Here is a 22,281-nt window from a genome sequence, read left to right on the forward strand (position 1 = left end):
ATCAATTAATCGCAGCATGAAAATGTGATACCGGCACATGCCTAATTGCAAACATGTGTACTTCTCATTGAGTCTACCTTATACTTCAGCCGTTTGCATTTCTCGCGATCCCAGAAGCTCCCTGTGATCTTAACTAGCATGCGTTTTAGCATTCTAAACATCGGTTTCTTTCAGGGTACACTCAAGTCAACGACTGGGCGCCGCGGACCGCTGCAGAAACCTGTGTTTACAATTCAAAAATGCGTGGCGTGACGATTCGGGACACTTCATGTTTCTGCCGCGCCACAGAGAGTGTCTGGTGTGCCGTGTCGCGGCTTCGAGTGGCGCATACGGTGCCTCAGTCAAAGTTAATTCAGTGTGTGTGCTTATTAGTTTCTGTGTACAAGCTCGGCACTTGAAACTAGCACACAGTTGGCTGTAAAACTGTACAAAGACACAAATGATTTTGTACTCTCTGCTTGGTCTGCGTCAGAGTACGACTGAATGGTGATCCTCTCTCCTTCTCCGTCTGCCTGTCTGTTGCAAACGCAGAGCGGGTGAGCTCATGGCCCCGCCCCCTTGTTACGTTGGCGGGAAGCCGAAACTAATTTACATGTGAAGCAACACACCCCTAAATCAGCGAACTGTGGACACGCCCCCAACATGACACTTTTTAACACATTATAATAAACAAATCTGAATTGTGTTTTAAACTGAACCTAAACTGACACACTCAGAAGAGCCATAATATTAATATTAAATCATAAAAAAGAGGTCAACTATGTGCCCTTTAAGACATTTAGGCACAAGAAATAATGATATTTGGTGGTGTAAAGAAGGTGAATTGTTTTCATTTATACAATTTATGCAATAACAACAACAAACAAATCTTACTTAGAATGTGTCTTATTTTAAGTCCAATTATCTACATTTCAAAGCAAATAGAAGATCATTTTACTTGACCCATTGGCAGATAGTTTAGCTTGTTTTATTAATTTTTTATTAGCATTTTTTCTGAAGGTGAAAACAACAATATTTTTACATTTGGACTAGAAATGAGAAAGCAAAGTAAAAAAAAAAAAAAACATTTCTTTTTGCATTGTGATTATTTCATTTCTCTACCTGAATACGATTAGACTCAACAGAAAACTGTCAAATAGAGGCATTCATATCACAATATTTATCGAAGAAAAGAAAATAAATCGCAATACCATATCATTTCAATATCGAGCAGCCATAATTTCTACATTTTTAATCAAACGTTTGCCCTGAAGTTTTAAATAAAGTGAGATAAAGTCAATATATATTAACATAACTATTAATTGATTGAATGTACAGAAATGGTACTATATTGTGATATCTCATTATGAGGATATGAGATGACTTATCATGATATGATATAATATATTGTCATATCTCCCAGTGTTTATATAGTATACACTTCTTACAGCTTTGGAGAATATTAATAATCATAATAATAATATAGGATTTAAAAGATTTTGATGTAATATTGAGTGTGCTTTAAATTCACAGACATATAGTCAGTCAAAACTACAATGTAAAAAATATATCTGTTAATGAACAGTTTCTGTATTTTAAGTGTTTATTTGCGGTTGTGAATTGCATTATGGGATGTTGAAAATTCAACTTTTCAGTGAAAGTAACTTTTATTGATATTTTAGTATAGTTATGGTCAAAGTAGGGGGCCAAAGTTGGCAAACCATCCCACCTGAGAAGAGAGTGAGAAGGAAGGAGAGGGTTGGGGCAAATGCCTTCAAAAGAGATCGTCATTTCTAATTTGATTTACTCTATTAGTGAGCTATAAAAAAAAAAGCAAACTGAAATAAAATTTTTCAATTAAATGTTGTAAATGAATCAGATTTTTTAAAAATGTGCAATAAATAATGTCGGCGATGCAGTGGCGCAGTAGGTAGTGCTGTCACCTCACAGCAACAAGGTCACTGGTTCGAGCCTCGGCTGGTTCAGTTGGCGTTTCTGTGTGGAGTTTGCATGTTCTCTCTGCATTCGCGTGGGTTTCCTCCGGGTGCTCCGGTTTCCCCCACAGTCCAAAGACATGTGGTACAGGTGAATTGGGTAGGCTAAATTGTCTGTAGTGTATGTCTGTGTGAATAAGCGTGTATGTGTTTTCCATTGATGGGTTGCAGCTGGAAGGGCATCTGCTACATAAAATAAATGCTGGATAAGTTGGTGGTTCATTCCACTGTGGCGACCCCAGATTAATAAAGGGACTAAGCCGAAAAGAAAATGAATCAATGAATAAATAATGTCACTCGCAGAATATATGCAGAAGACATTGCTGAGCAAAATTAAGGCAAAAACTAGTGTAACTCCATTCTGTTCTACAGTAAATGAGATTGTTTTTACTATAATAAGTTCATTATAAAATATAAAATATATATAATGCAATGTTTTCTAGTTATTTTAAAAATATTATTAAATAAATTATTTATGGCAACCATATTTACCTTTAGTCCATAAGACAATGTTCAGGCACCCCTGTTTTAGTAGTTTAAAATAAATATAATGTATAAGAAATCATAATATCTAGAGAAATAACTGTGTAGGATAGCAGAAAATGTGCTGCAGTTTATTACAAGGTTTTGTAGAGTAAAGCTATGGTCACACCGGGCTTTGTGTGTGCAAAATTCTGTCGTGCTGCACTGCGAAAAGGGGCGGGATTAAACTAGTCTATAATAATTTAAATAATTATTTCCTAATGATTCGGGTGATTGTATCGGGGAGTGCATCTGCATAAATTATTAAAATTAACTTTAATGCATTTTTTTATTTGATGTAATCTCAACTGAAACATGAAGAGAAGGCAGGGCATACAGTAGCTCCCTCCCATTAAAACAGCCAATATTTAGTTTTTATTAAAAGCTCTAATTAATATTAAAATTAACTTTAAACTGGATTTGTAGTGGTAATCATACAAGTTTGAGAAAATAAGAGCTTTATATTATATTTGTCTGGGAAGTCCTAATAGCAGTTGGACACAGGTATTTTAAAATGTAACGTAAAATCACACGTGCTACTTTTCCTTCAACCTACAGTTCCTACTTTATTTATTTCTTGTCTATGGAGATTAGAAAAATCAGTCCTGTGATTCCGGTCCAAACAATTCTCACACAGAAGGTAAATCGCATCATAATGAACCACCTCAAGACATGTGCCATTTATAATTGCAGCAAACTGTTTGGAAGCATTAAAAGTGTCCAAGAAGATGTGCAAAATCTGTACACGCATTGACCCAGACACTGTTTAGATGCATGTCACTGATGAGAAGATGACATATGTTTACTGTATGATGACCGAAATGGCCATAAACACACAGCAGTCACTAGGCATGGGCCGATGTAAGATTCTGACGGTATGATAACCTTGGATAAAAATATGCCAGCTTCCTGGTATTGCCATTACTGCTCTAAAATAGGTTCTTTTTAAATATCTAGGTAAAAAACTGAATCTTTTTCCCCCTTTGAACACAACTTATTTTGTTTTGATAAACATTTAATATATTTTGGAGCAGTAAACATGTCAGGCTGAATAATTCAAATGAATCATTGACTTTTGCTGTCCTCATTAGTTTAAAATACAGATTTCTTCACAATTTAAAACCGCATCTTTGGATATCTTTTTTTGTTGGAGGTACTGTAAAACAGATACTGAACAAAAAAAAATGTTAAAAAAATCTTGCAAATAACGTAGGAACAGTATAACAGAAGATTTTGGCGGTTTTAAAACCTTGACTTTTCCAAACTGTGGTATACCTTGAAAGAGGTTATCGTTCCATGCCTAGCAGGCACAAGACGTCAACATGACGTCAGATTGACGTTGTACCCCGTTATTGTGGGGACATTGCATTCAGTTTAGAAATGAAAATCGGGTTGACATCAGAACTCAAAGTCAGGCCTATGTCAAAGTCCAACCTAAAATCAACCAACTATCAACGTCTAATGATGTTCCAGCTTGACGTTGTGTGAACGTTACCACTATGTCTATCAGATGTTGGATTTTGGTTGCCATACCTGACGAATAAATGTCAATATTTGATGTCAATATGACGTTAGTTTAAGATGTTGGCTCGACTTTGAATTTTGGTCCCTTTTTAACAGAAGCTAAAGTCAACCAAATATCAACATCATTTGACGTCATTATTGGACATCAAAATAATGTTGTCCTTTAATTATTGTCACCTGACATCGCAACGTAAATCTAACCTAATATTAGCATCTTATGATGTTGTGTGCCTGCTGGGCAATATCTAAATGCACTACAGAACATTACGTTTACACACATCCACAAATTACATGTAAACGCATAAGCTTTTAACAGCGTAATACTCATTACTCTCGAAAGGTCTACTTTTTACCCATACTTTGAGTAATATTTACAACATACTTCAACTCTACTTGCGCTACATTTTGGGCAAGTAATGGTACTTTACCTTGATTAAGATTTTTCAGTACTCTTTCCACCAATGTTTGATAGTCATTGGCTGCTAATATGAGTTCATTATTTAATGTTTACACTTTTCAGAAATTATATTATGAAGGAGAAAGTCAGAATGTGTGAATATAAAACCAACTTTATCTCAATGTAAACAATATAGAGAGCATGTGAACGAATGTGCTAATATAAATCCAACTTTACCTCAATCTTTAAATTAAATTGATCCGTACAAAGTTCAAGTCTAGACATTTTTAAACCCTGCCTGACCTCCAAAAATCCTCAGATATTGACCAAAATCCACCTGTGAACACTCAAATCCCGAATCTCTACAGGTGTAAATCAAACTCTGGCAGATCAAGACACTATTAGACCTGATTAGCCTCTAATAGCCCAACAAACCTGTTAATCGACATTCATCGATAATAATAAAGCCTACAGTTAAACAGAGCTCACGGTTTACGTTAAATTTCAATTACATGACACACATACACCACAAACAAAACGGTTCGAACATTAAAAATCCGATTACATTGATGTAAAAGTGTGTTTTTCCAGGTGAAGAGACTCTCACACACCTTTACTGCAGCTCCGGGCGGCTAACGTCAAAGCTCAACAGGAAGTTTTAATTCCCGACATTCCCAAACATCCGAGCTGCTCCAGTCCAGCAGAACACGGCCTTCAGGGCGGGCAGAGGACCAGACTCATGGAGCTGCTGCTGTTCCCGGTAAACTGAGTCTTTTATCGGCTTTTCCAGCGACGGACAGACGGTCGGTCGATCTGTCTGTCAGAAAGAGTTTGTCAGGTCAGTGGCGGAGAGAGAGAGTGACGTCACAGCAGCTTTGCAGCCGCCGCAGCGCCTCCACCTGAAACTACAGCCGGAAAAACTAGATCCACACCTCTTTATTATCAGCCGAAAATAAACATTAAACAAAACATATCTACCAAGAAGGAGCTTATTTTTCTGTTTTGATCAATTATTTATAATTATTTTATATATTTTTATAAATAATTTATTTGTAACTAATATTTCCATCGTAAGACTACATATAGAAGTATGCCTTGATTTACTGGAAGAGGAATGAATAGACAGACTCATATTATATATTTTTTTCTTTTCTATTTTCTGTTGTCAGGATAAATTTGGGGTGTAATTAGTTAAATCTATGATTAGTTACAAAGATGAAATTACTTTACTGCTGGAAAAGTAATGTTTTCATTTTTGGATCATTTAGTTACTAACACATTTTCTTGCCTATATACATACAATTGCATATGCTTAAGAAAAAAAATCATTAAGAAATTAGTTCATGACAATATACAGTGGGGATTGAAAGTTTGGGCACCCCAGGTAAAATTAACGTTGTATTATTGTGCATAAAGAAACCAAGGAAAGATGGAAAAATCTCCAAAAGGCATCAAATTACAGATTAGACATTCTTATAATATGTCAAAAAAATTATTTATTTCCATCATTTACACTTTCAAAATAACAGAAAACAAAAAAAAATAGCATCTGCAAAAGTTTGGGCACCCTGCAGAGTTTATAGCATGCACTGCCCCCTTTGGCAAGTATCACAGCTTGTAAACGCTTTTTGTAGCCAGCCAAGAGTCTTTCAATTCATGTTTGAGGTATCTTTGCCCATTCATCCTTTCAAAAGTCTTCCAGTTCTTTGAGATTTCTGGGCTGTCTGTCACGCACTGCTCTATTAAGTTCTAAGATTTTCAATTATGTTGAGGTCAGGAGATTGTGTAGGCCATGGCAAAACCTTCAGTTTATGTCTCTTGATGTAATCCACTGTGAATATTGAGGTGTGTTTAGGATCATTATCCGTTTGTAGAAGCCATCCCCTCTTTAACTTCAGCTTTTTCACAGATGGCGTCAAGTTACCATTCAAAATTTGCTGAAATTTTATTGAATCCATTTCTCCTTCTACTTGTAAAATGTTCCCTGTGCCACAGGCTGCAATACAACCCCAAAGCAGGATTGATCCACCCCCATGCTTAACAGTTGGACAGAGGTTCTTTTCATTAAATTCTCTGTCCTTTCTTCTCCAAACGTACCTTTGCTCGTTTCGGCCAAAACACAACTTGTTTCCAAAATCTCCTCAGGTGTTTGGATAATTCTGCATTCAGACGTTAATGTCCAAACACGTCTTTATATAAGTTCAGTATTGTTGTTGCAGATGAAATATAACACAGAAAACGCGATTAAAACATGTTCCAGTGGGCGAGATATTAATTAACAGTCATTCAAACATCTTTACTGAAGCCTCTCTACTTGACGGTTGGTCTCGCGCATCCATCATGTTTGTAGTTTGTTTACACTTTTCCCTCGCGTTTGTAGTTCTAAATCAAATTCACATCCTACGCGCAATGTATTGTGGGCAATATCAGCGGTTTCAGTATGGATGCTTCTACACTGAGTTTTTACCGGAAATAGTAAACCATACGGGAACCTTTGGCATACTCTTTTCAACATACTCGATTACTACGACTACTTTCAAATACTATTTAGGACGGATAGTATTCGGATGGGACGCAGCAACAAACAACTGAAATACATTCTGCAAGCAAACGTAACAGTAATATTTTCTGTCTTTTAGTAGAAATATTATATGAGAGACTTACTTTATTTACCAAGTAGGTGGATTTAATTGTATTTGCATTGTAAACGTTGAATAAAAGGTTTAAAATGTCTTATTTCTTATTGTATTTAGTTATGATACTGCCAAAATCATTCCACATAAATCCGTATATTTTCTACAAAATTCTCTTAAGAAATAGCGAAAGATGTCCGCAGATTCTGTCTGGCCCAAGTAACACAACAATATGTGCTATCTCCCGGCTTTAATCTTGTTTATTTTAAATATATCTGATTATATGACCTTGTTAATATGTTCACTGCAAACATATTTTGTCTATTATCTTTACAAATAAATATATAAACTGCTTTTGTCATTATAAATTTCACTCCATCAGATGTTTCAAAAGTAGTCCCACAATAAAAAAGTAAATATTCAGAATATATTTGATTATTATTGGCAAAAAAACAAAAATGTTGAAAAAAAAATTAAGTTGAAACAACATTGAAAATAAGGTTTGTCTTTTAGCAGTGGGGCATAAATATCAGTGTTACTGTCGTCCTCACAGGAACTTTTAAAACATGATTTAATGAAAAAGTAATTGCAAACTTAAGGATGTGTTATTGCACAAAATAACCTGCAGATTGAACATTATAATGATTCATAAAAAGATAAATGCAACTTTTTAATAGGGAAAAAAGTACATCTATGCAGTGATAACCTGCTGGACATGAGAGATGATGAAACCACGTGATGTTCTGCATCTCCGTGAACTGTTGCATGCAGAATGTGCTGTAAAATAGAGCCTAAAATACAATGTTGTTCCTTTGTTACTTTCTCCCATGTCCCATACAGTTGCCTGAAATACACAGGATGGAGCGCGTTTTTGGCTTCACTTCATTCTCCAGTTTTCATCAGCGTTGGTGGTATAGTGGTGAGCATAGCTGCCTTCCAAGCAGTTGACCCGGGTTCGATTCCCGGCCAACGCAACATTCCTTTAGCTGCTGTAAAATCAGACTGCGGGCGGCACTAATGTAAAGATTACTAATATATGTCGAATTCATTCATTATTTGATAGGCAGGTTGCTGCAGATGCAAACTAAGCTGCATGCAATACTTTTAATTCGCACATATTTTTAAAATGAAAATTCGGGGAAGATTTTGTGACACGTTTGTGTGCGCGATGCTTTTATTTTGAAATCAGACACTACTGTTCAGGCAGGTTTTACTGTAACATGTTCTCTTTTATTATTAATGAGTCACTAATGACAACAGCTGAGAAACTGTTTAATCAACTGGTGTTTGCGTTCATTGTCCGCCAGATGACGCTGTTCACCATCACATCATCAGACCTCACACTAATAATCGCTTGAGGTTTCATCTTTTAATTAAAAACATGGGTAAAGATTTATTTTTTAAATAATAGTAATAATAATAGTTTTTTAAATATATATTATACTAAACTAAATGAAGGCAGAACAATTCCTCTGTAAGTTTAGCTGAAATATAAATCAAATATATATTCTATATTTTTATGATGTTTATTAAACTGTATAATTATCTAATGCTTTAGTTTACAAAACCAGTTTACAGTATAACTACATTATTTATTTTTAATACAATAAATTTTTATTATGAAAAATACAATATTGTAATATTTTTAATTTAATTTAATAAACTCAAGATACTCCTAATCTTACCCAGATGATTCCCATAGTGTGGGAAAAACCTTAAAATGAGGACATAACTTGATTTGTGGACCTGGACAAAACCATGCATGACAATTGTAGGTGGGAGTTCTGTAATTGAAGGCTATTGAGGCTATTGAATGCATCATTAAACAGTTATTAAACACAAAATAAATGTGTGCAATAACAATATCAGAAAGGTATACACTCACCGGCCTCTTTATTAGGTACACCTGTCCAACTGCTCGGTAACGCATATTTCTAATCAGCCAATCACATGGCAGCATCGCAATGCATTTAGGCATGTAGACATGGTCAAGACGATCTGCTGCAGTTCAGAGCGAGCATCAGAATGGGGAAGAAAGGGGATTTAAGTGACTTTGAACGTGGCATGGTTGTTGGTGCCAGACGGGCTGCTCTGAGTATTTCAGAAACTGCTGATCTACTGGGATTTTCACGCACAGCCATCTCTAGGGTTTACAGAGAATGGTCCGACAAAGAGGAAATATCCAGTGAGCGGCAGTTCTGTGGGTGCAAATGCCTTGTTGATGCCAGAGGTCAGAGGAGAATGGCCAGACTGGTTCCAGCTGATAGAAAGACAACAGTAACTCAAATAAGCACTCGTTACAACCGAGGTCTGCAGAAGAGCATCTCTGAACACACAACACGTCCAACCTTGAGGAGGATGGGCTACAGCAGCAGAAGACCACACCGGGTGCCACTCCTGTCAGCTAAGAACAGGAAACTGAGGCTACAATTCACACAGGCTCACCAAAACTGGACAATAGAAGATTGGAGAAACGTTGCCTGGTCTGATGAGTCTCCATTTCTGCTGACACATTCAGATGCTCGGCTGAGAATTTGGCCTCAACAACATGAAAGCATGGATCCATCCTGACTTGTATCAGCGGTTCAGGCTGGTGCTGGTGGTGTAATGGTGTGGGGGATGTTTTCTTGACACACTTTGGGTTCCTTAGTACCACTTGAGCATCGTGTCAACGCCACAGCCTACCTGAGTATTGTTGCTGGTACTAGTAAGGTGTACCTAATAAATTGGCCGGTGAGTGTGTATGAATGTCAGTGATGCTGCACTAAAAGATCCATTTAAAAAATAGTAATTGTAACTAATATGTGTTTTGCAGTTAGAAAGTTGAGAACTGATATGAACGGATTTGAATACATCAGACAAAACAATAACAATGTGTGTGTGTGTGTGTGTGTGTGTGTGTGTGTGTGTGTGTGTGTGTGTACCATGTATTACATTATGATAACCAAATATCCCCACAAATATAGCAATAACAGTCAATTTTGACCTTTTGAGGACATTTTTTGGTTCCCATGAGGAAAATAACTCCTAAATTAGACAGAATAGAGTGTTTTAAAACTGTAATAATACAGTCAGTTTGCTGTGAGTGTTGAGTTTAGGGGGAGAGGACAGAATATACAGTCTATACAGCTATAAACATCATTACAGCTGGGGGACGTCCCCATAAAGATAGCTGTACAAGTGTGTGTGTGTTTGATCAGGTGGATGTGCTGGTGTTTACCTGGAGCTGCTGCACTGATCTTCAGGTGAGTGTGTGTGTGTGTGTGTGTGTGTGTGTTTGTGTGATGCAGTGTTTCTGTGGTGGTGTGTGTGGACGAGTGTTTCCTCTGGGTTTTGTCCTACACACTCTGTCCAGCTGTGAGACTGTGTAATCAACATCTGGCTCACAGACTCCAACATCTGCTACACACACACACACACACACATACTGTACATACACATACATATACACGCACACACACACACACACACACAAACAGAAAAACCCAAACATACACACAACTACACAGACTCAAACACAACACACGCACGCACGCACGCACGCACGCACGCACGCACGCACGCACGCACACACACACACACACACACGCACGCAGAAACACACAACATACAGATACAAACACACAAACACAGCACAACATACACACAAAATACACAGACTCAAACACAATATACATACACACACACATACAGACAGACAAACAGACATAAACACAACACAACATACAAAGCACAGACACACACGCACACACACACAAACACGCACGCACACGCACCCACACACACACACACAAACAAACAGAAAAACCTACAACATACACACAACTACACGGACTCAAACACAACATACACACACACACACACACGCATGCACGACACAGAAACACACAACATACAGATACAAACACACTAACTTAATTTAACGTAATTTAACGCCCGTCATTTTGCGGTAAATTTCTGTAATTTAACGCCCGTTATTTTGCGGTAAATTTCTGTAATTTAAGTCCGTTATTTTACGGTAAATTTCTGTAATTTAACTCTGTTACTTTACGGTAAATTTCTGTAATTTAACACCCGTTATTTTGCGGTAAATTTCTGTAATTTAACACCCGTTATTTTGCGGTAAATTTCTGTAATTTAACACCCGTTATTTTGCGGTAAATTTCTGTAATTTAATGCCCGTTATTTTGCGGTAAATTTCTGTAATTTAAGTCCGTTATTTTACGGTAAATTTCTGTAATTTAACTCTGTTACTTTACGGTAAATTTCTGTAATTTAACACCCGTTATTTTACGGTAAATTTCTGTAATTTAACACCCGTTATTTTGCGGTAAATTTCTGTAATTTAAGTCCGTTATTTTACGGTAAATTTCTGTAATTTAACTCTGTTACTTTACGGTAAATTTCTGTAATTTAACACCCGTTATTTTGCGGTAAATTTCTGTAATTTAATGCCCGTTATTTTGCGGTAAATTTCTGTAATTTAAGTCCGTTATTTTACGGTAAATTTCTGTAATTTAACTCTGTTACTTTACGGTAAATTTCTGTAATTTAACACCCGTTATTTTACGGTAAATTTCTGTAATTTAACACCCGTTATTTTGCGGTAAATTTCTGTAATTTAACGCCCGTTATTTTGCGGTAAATTTCTGTAATTTAACGCCCGTTATTTTGCGGTAAATTTCTTTAATTTAATGCCTGTTATTTTACGGTAAATTTCTGTAATTTAATGCCCGTTATTTTACGGTAAATTTCTGGAATTTAACGCCCGTTATTTTGCGGTAAATTTCTGTAATTTAAGTCCGTTATTTTACGGTAAATTTCTGTAATTTAACTCTGTTACTTTACGGTAAATTTCTGTAATTTAACACCCGTTATTTTGCGGTAAATTTCTGTAATTTAATGCCCGTTATTTTGCGGTAAATTTCTGTAATTTAAGTCCGTTATTTTACGGTAAATTTCTGTAATTTAACTCTGTTACTTTACGGTAAATTTCTGTAATTTAACACCCGTTATTTTACGGTAAATTTCTGTAATTTAACACCCGTTATTTTGCGGTAAATTTCTGTAATTTAACGCCCGTTATTTTGCGGTAAATTTCTGTAATTTAACGCCCGTTATTTTGCGGTAAATTTCTTTAATTTAATGCCTGTTATTTTACGGTAAATTTCTGTAATTTAATGCCCGTTATTTTACGGTAAATTTCTGGAATTTAACGCCCGTTATTTTGCGGTAAATTTCTGTAATTTAATGCCCATTATTTTACGGTAAATTTCTGTAATTTAATGCCCGTTATTTTACGGTAAATTTCTGTAATTTAACGCCCGTTATTTTATGGTAAATTTCTGTAATTTAATACCCGTTATTTTATGGTAAATTTCTGTAATTTAACTCTGTTATTTTGCTGTAAATTTCTGTAATTTAACTTTGTTATTTTACGGTAAATTTCTGTCATTTAACTTTGTTATTTTACAATAAATTTCTGTCATTTAACTCCGTTATTTTACGGTAAATTTCTGTCATTTAACGCCCGTTATTTTGCTGTAAATTTCTGTAATTTAACTCTGTTATTTTACGGTAAATTTCTGTAATTTAACTCTGTTATTTTACGGTAAATTTCTGTAATTTAACTCTGTTATTTTGCGGTAAATTTCTGTAATTTAACTCTGTTATTTTACAGTAAATTTCTGTAATTTAACTGTTATTTTACGGTAAATTTCTGTAATTTAATTCTGTTATTTTACAGTAAATTTCTGTAATTTAACTGTTATTTTACGGTAAATTTCTGTAATTTAACTCTGTTATTTTACAGTAAATTTCTGTAATTTAACTCTGTTATTTTGCTGTAAATTTCTGTCATTTAACCCTGTTATTTTACAATAAATTTCTGTCATTTAACTCTGTTATTTAACGGTAAATTTCTGTCATTTAACGCCCGTTATTTTGCTGTAAATGTCTGTAATTTAACTCTGTTATTTTACGGTAAATTTCTGTCATTTAACGCCCGTTATTTTGCTGTAAATTTCTGTAATTTAACTCTGTTATTTTACGGTAAATTTCTGTCATTTAACCCTGTTATTTTACAATAAATTTCTGCCATTTAACTCTGTTATTTAACGGTAAATTTCTGTAATTTAACTTTGTTATTTTGCTGTAAATGTCTGTAATTTAACTCCGTTATTTTACGGTAAATTTCTGTAATTTAACTTTGTTATTTTACGGTAAATTTCTGTAATTTAACTCTGTTATTTTGCTGTAAATTTCTGTAATTTAACTCTGTTATTTTGCTGTAAATTTCTGTAATTTAACTCCGTTTTTTTACAGTAAATTTCTGTCATTTAACTCTGTTATTATACAATAAATTTCTGTAATTTAACTCTGTTATTTTGCTGTAAATTTCTGTAATTTAACTCTGTTATTTTACGGTAAATTTCTGTAATTTAACTCTGTTATTTTACGGTAAATTTCTGTAATTTAACTCTGTTATTTTATGGTAAATTTCTGTCATTTAACTCCGTTATTTTACAGTAAATTTCTGTCATTTAACTCTGTTATTTTGCTGTAAATTTCTGTAATTTAACTCTGTTATTTTACGGTAAATTTCTGTCATTTAACCCTGTTATTTTACAATAAATTTCTGTCATTTAACTCTGTTATTTAACGGTAAATTTCTGTCATTTAACGCCCGTTATTTTGCTGTAAATGTCTGTAATTTAACTCTGTTATTTTACGGTAAATTTCTGTAATTTAACTTAGTTATTTTACGGTAAATTTCTGTAATTTAACTCTGTTATTTTACTGTAAATTTCTGTAATTTAACTCTGTTATTTTATGGTAAATTTCTGTCATTTAACTCCGTTATTTTACAGTAAATTTCTGTCATTTAACTCTGTTATTTTACAATAAATTTCTGTAATTTAACTCTGTTATTTTGCTGTAAATTTCTGTAATTTAACTCTGTTATTTTGCTGTAAATTTCTGTCATTTAACCCTGTTATTTTACAATAAATTTCTGTCATTTAACTCTGTTATTTAACGGTAAATTTCTGTCATTTAACGCCCGTTATTTTGCTGTAAATTTCTGTAATTTAACTATGTTATTTTGCTGTAAATTTCTGTAATTTAACTCTGTTATTTTGCTGTAAATTTCTGTAATTTAACTGTTATTTTACGGTAAATTTCTGTAATTTAACTCTGTTATTTTACAGTAAATTTCTGTCATTTAACCCTGTTATTTTACAATAAATTTCTGCCATTTAACTCTGTTATTTAACGGTAAATTTCTGTAATTTAACTTTGTTATTTTGCTGTAAATGTCTGTAATTTAACTCTGTTATTTTACGGTAAATTTCTGTAATTTAACTTTGTTATTTTACGGTAAATTTCTGTAATTTAACTCTGTTATTTTGCTGTAAATTTCTGTAATTTAACTCTGTTATTTTGCTGTAAATTTCTGTAATTTAACTCCGTTTTTTTACAGTAAATTTCTGTCATTTAACTCTGTTATTATACAATAAATTTCTGTAATTTAACTCTGTTATTTTGCTGTAAATTTCTGTAATTTAACTCTGTTATTTTACGGTAAATTTCTGTAATTTAACTCTGTTATTTTACGGTAAATTTCTGTAATTTAACTCTGTTATTTTATGGTAAATTTCTGTCATTTAACTCCGTTATTTTACAGTAAATTTCTGTAATTTAACTCTGTTATTTTGCTGTAAATTTCTGTAATTTAACTCTGTTATTTTACGGTAAATTTCTGTCATTTAACCCTGTTATTTTACAATAAATTTCTGTCATTTAACTCTGTTATTTAACGGTAAATTTCTGTCATTTAACGCCCGTTATTTTGCTGTAAATGTCTGTAATTTAACTCTGTTATTTTACGGTAAATTTCTGTAATTTAACTTAGTTATTTTACGGTAAATTTCTGTAATTTAACTCTGTTATTTTACTGTAAATTTCTGTAATTTAACTCTGTTATTTTATGGTAAATTTCTGTCATTTAACTCCGTTATTTTACAGTAAATTTCTGTCATTTAACTCTGTTATTTTACAATAAATTTCTGTAATTTAACTCTGTTATTTTGCTGTAAATTTCTGTAATTTAACTCTGTTATTTTGCTGTAAATTTCTGTCATTTAACCCTGTTATTTTACAATAAATTTCTGTCATTTAACTCTGTTATTTAACGGTAAATTTCTGTCATTTAACGCCCGTTATTTTGCTGTAAATTTCTGTAATTTAACTATGTTATTTTGCTGTAAATTTCTGTAATTTAACTCTGTTATTTTGCTGTAAATTTCTGTAATTTAACTGTTATTTTACGGTAAATTTCTGTAATTTAACTCTGTTATTTTACAGTAAATTTCTGTCATTTAACCCTGTTATTTTACAATAAATTTCTGTAATTTAACTCTGTTATTTTGCTGTAAATTTCTGTAATTTAACTCTGTTATTTTGCTGTAAATTTCTGTAATTTAACTGTTATTTTGCTGTAAATTTCTGTAATTTAACTGTTATTTTACGGTAAATTTCTGTAATTTAACTCTGTTATTTTACGGTAAATTTCTGTCATTTAACTCTGTTATTTCTGTAAAATTACGGAATTTTTTTTACAGTGTAGTGTATTTCATTAATGTATTTCCATTTACTATAAATGACTATAGTATTTAACATGTGAAACACCTGGTTTTATTGAACTTTTTTTGTTTTTGCTGTTTTATACTGTAATGTGTTTCTATTTAGTACAGTTTATTATTTGCAGTAAATAACTGAACTGAACTATTTTGCCCTCATATGTTCCATTGACTACATTTTTCAAGTAGCTTGCCCAACACTGGGTATAAATACAACACTACAACATACAAAAGAGAGATCGACTTAAAGTCACTTGCCTGTTCTGTAATAATTTGATTAAGTTTGTAGTTTTACACTCAGTTTTCCCCCCTAAGGACTTATTATGTAGTCTCCGTCGCCATCTTGTGGATGGACAACATCAACCGTCTTTGCTCTGCTCAGTATGACAGGCTGATGGCCGCGACGTGCTGAATCTCCGAAATTATAAATATTTAAAATAGGCTCTATCCTTATAAATAAACTGCATAGCAATCTAAACAACTACATTCTCAACTAAAAAATCATCAAAAGTGCATTATGTTGTCCAACAGCTGCAATATTTGACAAACTGTAGTGAGTTTATTGATCTGCTGTTACTGTATGTGGGCGGAGTAATACACAAGGGCTGTACAAGTGCTGTTATTACGGGAATATTGCACGACTATCAGCCAATCAGATTCGAGAACCAGACAGAACTGTTGTATAAAACCTGTTAAACTGTAATAACTACTATTTCCAAAGCATCCAAACCTCATTTACAATGACATGTAATTAATTACAAACTAAAAGTGCTTTCAGTTCAATTCAATTCAAGAACAAAACAACAAAATATGAAATAAACAACAAACACAATCCAGCCAAAACTTTATTCCATCAATTTAATAGCAAATAAAACAAACCCATCATCATAATGAGAATAAAAACACACAGTGTATACAAACGGAACATTATTTGTATCCTAAAGCTGCTGTTCTTCAGTTCACGTGTTCAAAAATACACCAAAACAGGATAAAAAAGTCAAATATTTTCCAGTTTAATAATAAAAAAGACAAGAGGACAGTAAGAAAGAGCAGAATTCATCATTACAAATCAGACTCAACACAATCTTGCATATGAAATAAGGTCAGAAGGTGAAAAGCAAGGAAAAGAGGGCCTTTACATTCATGTCATGTGATGATTCTGACATCGTAGATCCACAATCAGAGCATTTCTCAATAATATTAATAATAATAAACAGATTCTCACATCTGTACAGAGATCATATTGTGCTTGTGCTGGAATAAAAACAGCTATATGGTATTTACACCAATGGTTTACAGCATGTTGTACAGAATACTCACAATGTACAGATGAATGGTGTGTGTGTGTGTATGTGTGTGTGTGTGTGTGTGTGTGTGTGTGTGTGTGTGTGTGTGTGTGTGTGTAGAAATGCATTAAGGTCGCTCATTAAATCACATACAACCTTTCCAGCTGTTAACATATAAATAAAGAGTGAATACAAGCTAAAAAACAAAGCCAAACAACTGCTTTCACCTGGATTAACAGCATCTCAGTGTGTTTATGCAGAAAAATGGGAACGATGCATTTAAAACCCCACCAAAACACAGCCAGATCACAGACAAACAACCTGAAATCAATATTAGGTGCTGCATTTATAATCCTGAAAATTGTTACTTCATAACAAGTAATAACTCGTGTGTATTGCATATACATGATGAATATATAAAGTATTGTAAATATGTTGTCAAGTATTTAATCTTTATTACTCATGCATGCATTTAAACTTTAATTCCTTCATTTTTTAATCATTTTTGCCCTAAAAACATCTATATTTTCTTCTGAAGGAGCTTGAACTGTGATCTGGACCTGTTTTAGACAGGTTGTTTCTACTGTGTCTGTGCTGGGTTTATTATTTTCATTTCTAGTTTAGTGGAATTAAGTCATTTTAACAATTAAAAAGATTAAATAAGAATAATTTATGGATACTATATTGCACATTGATGGTAAATGCAAGTGAAATTTAGACCAAAATACATGAGTTCAGTCTGGAAACAGCAAACATTAGAGTCATTTCATCTCGTCTTTCAGCACAAATGTCTAAAGATTGAAAAATCAGCACATAAATACTGGAAAAGAAGACATTAAGGCATCAAAAGTGTTCATTTTGGTAGACGTCATGTGTTAGACACTAACTCCATACACTTATTATTATTATTCATTCACTTTCCTTCAGCTTAGTCTTTTTATTTATCAGGGGTCACCACAGTGGAATGAACCGCCAACTATTCCAGCATGTTTTACACAGCGGATGCACTTCCAGTTGCAACCCAGCACTGGGAAACACCCATACACACTCATACACTACGGCCAATTTAGTTCATCAATTCCCCTATAGCGCATGTGTTTGGACTGTGGGGGAAACCGAAGCACCTGGATTTGAACCAGCGACCTTCTTGCTGTGAGGCCACGGTGCTAACCACTGAGCCACTGTGCCGCATTATTATTATTATTATTATTATTATTATTATTATTAATATTATTATCCTGATGTTTAGATATTTGTAGATGAAAACAGGAGAAACATGACTCGTCTCTTCACGAGTGGAGAATTGGACATGTTAAAGACGCTGCTGTTGTTGTTGTTGTTGTTGTTGTTTTGGTTTGTAAATATTTGCATATCATCAGTCTGAACACTCCAGAAGTTCTGCTATACTGGAATACATTGATATTCTGGAGTGTTTGCTCTGGTTTTCAGAACGATATACAGAGTCACTCATACAGATGTGTGTGTGTGTGTGTGTAACAGGTTAATGTCTCTCTGTGTTATGCGTGTGTGTTTACATATGTATGTGTGTGCATGTGTGAGTGTGCATGTGAGAGAGAGAGAGAGAGAGAAAGAGAGAGAGAGAGAGAGAGCAGGTGTGTGTGCATGTGTGTTAAAGAGTGTTTTGTGTGTGTGTGTGTGTGTGTGTGTGTGTGTGTGTGTGTGTGTGTGTGTGTGTGTGCAAATGTGTGATGAAACACAGGATCATGCTGTTCCACTGGCCGAGTATGAGAATTGGGGGAAATGTGGTCGTCTCTCGCTGTCAAACGCCTCCATAGAGTCATCTGTCAACACACACAGATGAGTGAGTGTGTGTTTGTGTGATGAGTGTGTTTGTGATGTGTGTAAAATGTGTGTCGGTATGTGTGTGTGTCTGTATGTGTGTGTATCTGGAGAGTATTGATAGCGCTTCACTTTTCCACATTTTTCATGTTACAGTCTTATTCCAAAATGGATTAAAGTGATTTATTTCCTCAACATTCTACACACAATCCCCCATAATGACAATGAGAAAGAAGAGTTTTTAAATTGTTGTAAATTTATTAATAATAAAAAGCTGATAAATCACATGTACATCAGTATTCACAGCCTTTGCTCAACACTTTGTTGATGCACCTTTGGCAGAGATTACAGCCTCAAGTCTTACTGAATATGATGCCACAAGCTTGGCACACCTGTCTTTGGGACTTTTGGCCCATTCCTCTTTGCAGTACCTCTCAAGCTCTATCAGGTTGGATGGGAAGTGTCGGTGTACAGCCATTTTCAGACCTCTCCAGAGATGTTCAACTGGATTTAGGGTCTGGGCTCTGGCTGGGCCACTCAAGGACATTCACTGAGCTGTTGTTAAGCCACTCCATTGATATTTTGACGTTGTGCTTTGGGTCATTGTCCTGCTGGAAGATGAACCGTCACCCCAGTCTGAGGTCAAGAGCACTCTGAAGCAGGTTTTCATTCAGGATGTCTCTGTACATCACTGCATTCATCTTTCCTCGATCCTGACTAGTTCTCCAGTTGGTGATGAGCACTGCCTGCTTTTCTCCAAATGTAACGCCTGGCGTTCACTCCAAACAGTTCAATTTGAGTCTCATCAGAGCAGAGAGTTTAGTTTCTGATGGTCTGAGAGTCCTTCAGATGCCTTTTGGCAAGTTCCAGGCGGGGAGTGTCTTCAGTCTGGCCACTCTACCATACTGGCCTGATTGGTGGATTGCTGCACAGATGCTGCACTCAGCTTAGATGGCCGGCCAGCTCTAGGAAGAGTCCTGGTGGTTCAAACATCTTCCACTTATGGATGATGGAGGGCGCTGTGTTTAGTGGAACTTTCAGAGCAGCAGAAATGTTTCTGTAACCTTCCCCAGCCTTGTGCCTCCAGACAATCCTGTCTCAGAGGTCTACAGACGATTCCTTTGTCTTCATGCTTGGTTTGTGCTTTGACATGCACCGTCAACCCTGGGCCCTTATATAGACAGGTGTATGCCTTTTCAAATCATGTTCAATCAACTGAATTGAGCACAGGTGACCTCCAGTGAAGCTGCTGAAACATCTCAAGAATGATCAGAGGAAACAGAATGAACCTGAGCTCAATTTAGAGCTTCACGCCAAAGACTGTGAATACTGATGTACATCTGATTTATCAGCTTTTTTATTTTTAATAAATTTACAACAATATCAGAAACTCTTCTTGTCATTGTCATTATGGAGGATTGTGTGTAGAATGTTGAGGAAATAAATCACTTTAATCCATTTTGGAATAAGGCTGTAACATAATAAATGTGGAAAAAGTGAAGCGCTATCAATACTCTCCAGATGCGCTGTATGTGTGTGTGTGAGACAGCAGTACCTTGTCCAGGTGGTGTGATGGTGATGGTCTGTCCTGTAAACTCTTCATCAAAGTATCTGGTGTCTGTTTCTGACGTCACCTGTGGCTTGAACGGAGGAACCAGCTGAAAAACACAGTGTGTAACGTGTTAGAAAAAGTCATTTTCAGTGCAAACACACACACACACACACACACACACACACACACACACACGTATGAAACAATCTTCTTACTTTCTTCTCGTAGACGTCCTGCCACACGATTCCAGTAAAGAATTTGTGCTGCATGATTTCTTTCGCATCATCAGGACCTCCACCTAACCTGTAAACACACACACACACACACACACACACACACACACACACACACACACACACACACACACGTCACTAAAGACTAAAGCATCCTCAAACACACTGCCTGTTTTATTCCATCTGCCTGTTTTTATGCACATGTTGGAATATCACTAAAACATGCTTAATGGAAATCCCAAGAGGAGATGTGCATCGATTTGAAAATGTGCATCAAAATGTGTGTACACAACTGAGCAGGATACACTACCTGACTAAAGTCTCATCGCCTATCCAAGTTTTAGGAACAGGAGATAATAATTCGACTTCTAGTTGATCATATGTTATCAGAAGTGGCTCATATGAAAGACAAAGGCCTCTAGATTTTGCTTATTTGAGCACAATAAAATCTGATCATGTCTTGATGTTGACTGATTTCATTAGGACAGTAAGGTCTGACTCTGCTTAGACTAAAGTCTGCTCACTGAACCTTCAATAATGTCCAGTATAGAATATGTGGTCATGCTGCAGTGGAAACAGAATGAATATTGTGTCTGACTCCATCATGAGCTTGGAGGACTGCATCCATACATCTCTGACTCAAATCACTGATTAATAAAGTCATCTGGAATGGTGAAGAAAGCCTTCTTGCAGGACTCCCAGAGTTCATCAAGAGTCTTTAGATACATCTTCAACACCTCCTCCTTCATCTTACCACAGACATGCTCAATAATGTTTATTTCTGGTGACTGGGCTGGCCAATCCTGGAGCACCTTGACTTTCTCTGCTTTCAGGAGCTTTGATGTGGATCATAGGCGGAGGGTGAACAAACTCCAGGGTAAGGCTAATATATGCGCTGCCCTTTAATGCATTAAAAAAGATTTGCGACCGACCAAGAAAAGGTTTTAACAAAAGCACCACCTATCAACAAACATCTTATATTCAACACACACATTACATTACTTTATTATCTAACCCACTGATCTACACTACCTGCTAAAAGTTTGGGGTCAGTTTATTCATTTTTTATTATTACTTTTATTTAAAAATCAAATTTAAATTATTCTGTTCATCAAGACGGCATTTATTAAATATTTAAAAATTGTTAAACACTTATTTATTAAATATTTATTACTTACTGTATGCAGTTTCAAATGAAATTAGTACTCCTTGTTGATTTTATTACTATTACCAATAATAATCATAATAATAATAATAAATAATAACAATAATAATAATATTAGAGTGATTTCTGAAGGATCGTGTGACTCTGAAGACAGCTGAAAATTCATCATGGCAGACACAGCCCACACTATTCTGCCACCCTAGTCGGCCGCCTAGGATGCGCCGGCCCTGAGAATACGAAATCATTCTCTTTTTCACAAGGCCAATCGAAAACTGAGCTTGTAATTCAGCAATAATATAATAATAATAATAATAATATAATAATAATAATAATATAATATAATAATAATAATATAATATAATATAATAATAATATAATAACAATAATATAATAATAATAACAATAATAATAATAATAATAATAATAAAATATAATAATAATAATAATAATAATAATAATATAATAATAATAATATAATAATATAATATTAATAATAATAATAATAATAATAATAATAATAATATAATAATAATAATAATAATATAATAATAATATTA

At 34.5% G+C, this 22,281-nt stretch overlaps 2 protein-coding genes and 1 non-coding gene across 3 annotated transcripts in view; 1 reads left to right on the forward strand and 2 right to left on the reverse strand.

Moving 5' to 3' along the window:
* cep170ba (centrosomal protein 170Ba) overlaps window positions 1-5,259 on the reverse strand; it is a 76,837-nt gene extending 71,578 nt beyond the window's left edge. The window contains exon 1 of the mRNA XM_056477779.1: window positions 5,028-5,259. The gene's annotated coding sequence lies outside the window, so the exon portion shown is untranslated. The remainder of the gene's footprint in view (window positions 1-5,027) is intronic.
* Window positions 5,260-7,951: 2,692 nt separating this feature from the next.
* trnag-ucc (transfer RNA glycine (anticodon UCC)) lies at window positions 7,952-8,023 on the forward strand. Its single transcript has one exon. It is a non-coding gene; the product is annotated as a tRNA-Gly (tRNA).
* Window positions 8,024-17,043: 9,020 nt separating this feature from the next.
* The window catches only part of akt1 (v-akt murine thymoma viral oncogene homolog 1), a 110,427-nt gene continuing 105,189 nt past the window's right edge, over window positions 17,044-22,281 (reverse strand). The window contains 3 exon segments of the mRNA XM_056476604.1: window positions 17,044-18,776; window positions 20,330-20,432; window positions 20,542-20,629. Coding sequence (XP_056332579.1) covers window positions 18,697-18,776; window positions 20,330-20,432; window positions 20,542-20,629 — 271 coding nt within the window. The 3' untranslated portion in view covers window positions 17,044-18,696.

The sequence above is a fragment of the Danio aesculapii genome, chromosome 17, assembly GCF_903798145.1.
Source record: "Danio aesculapii chromosome 17, fDanAes4.1, whole genome shotgun sequence".
Lineage (NCBI taxonomy): Eukaryota > Metazoa > Chordata > Actinopteri > Cypriniformes > Danionidae > Danio > Danio aesculapii.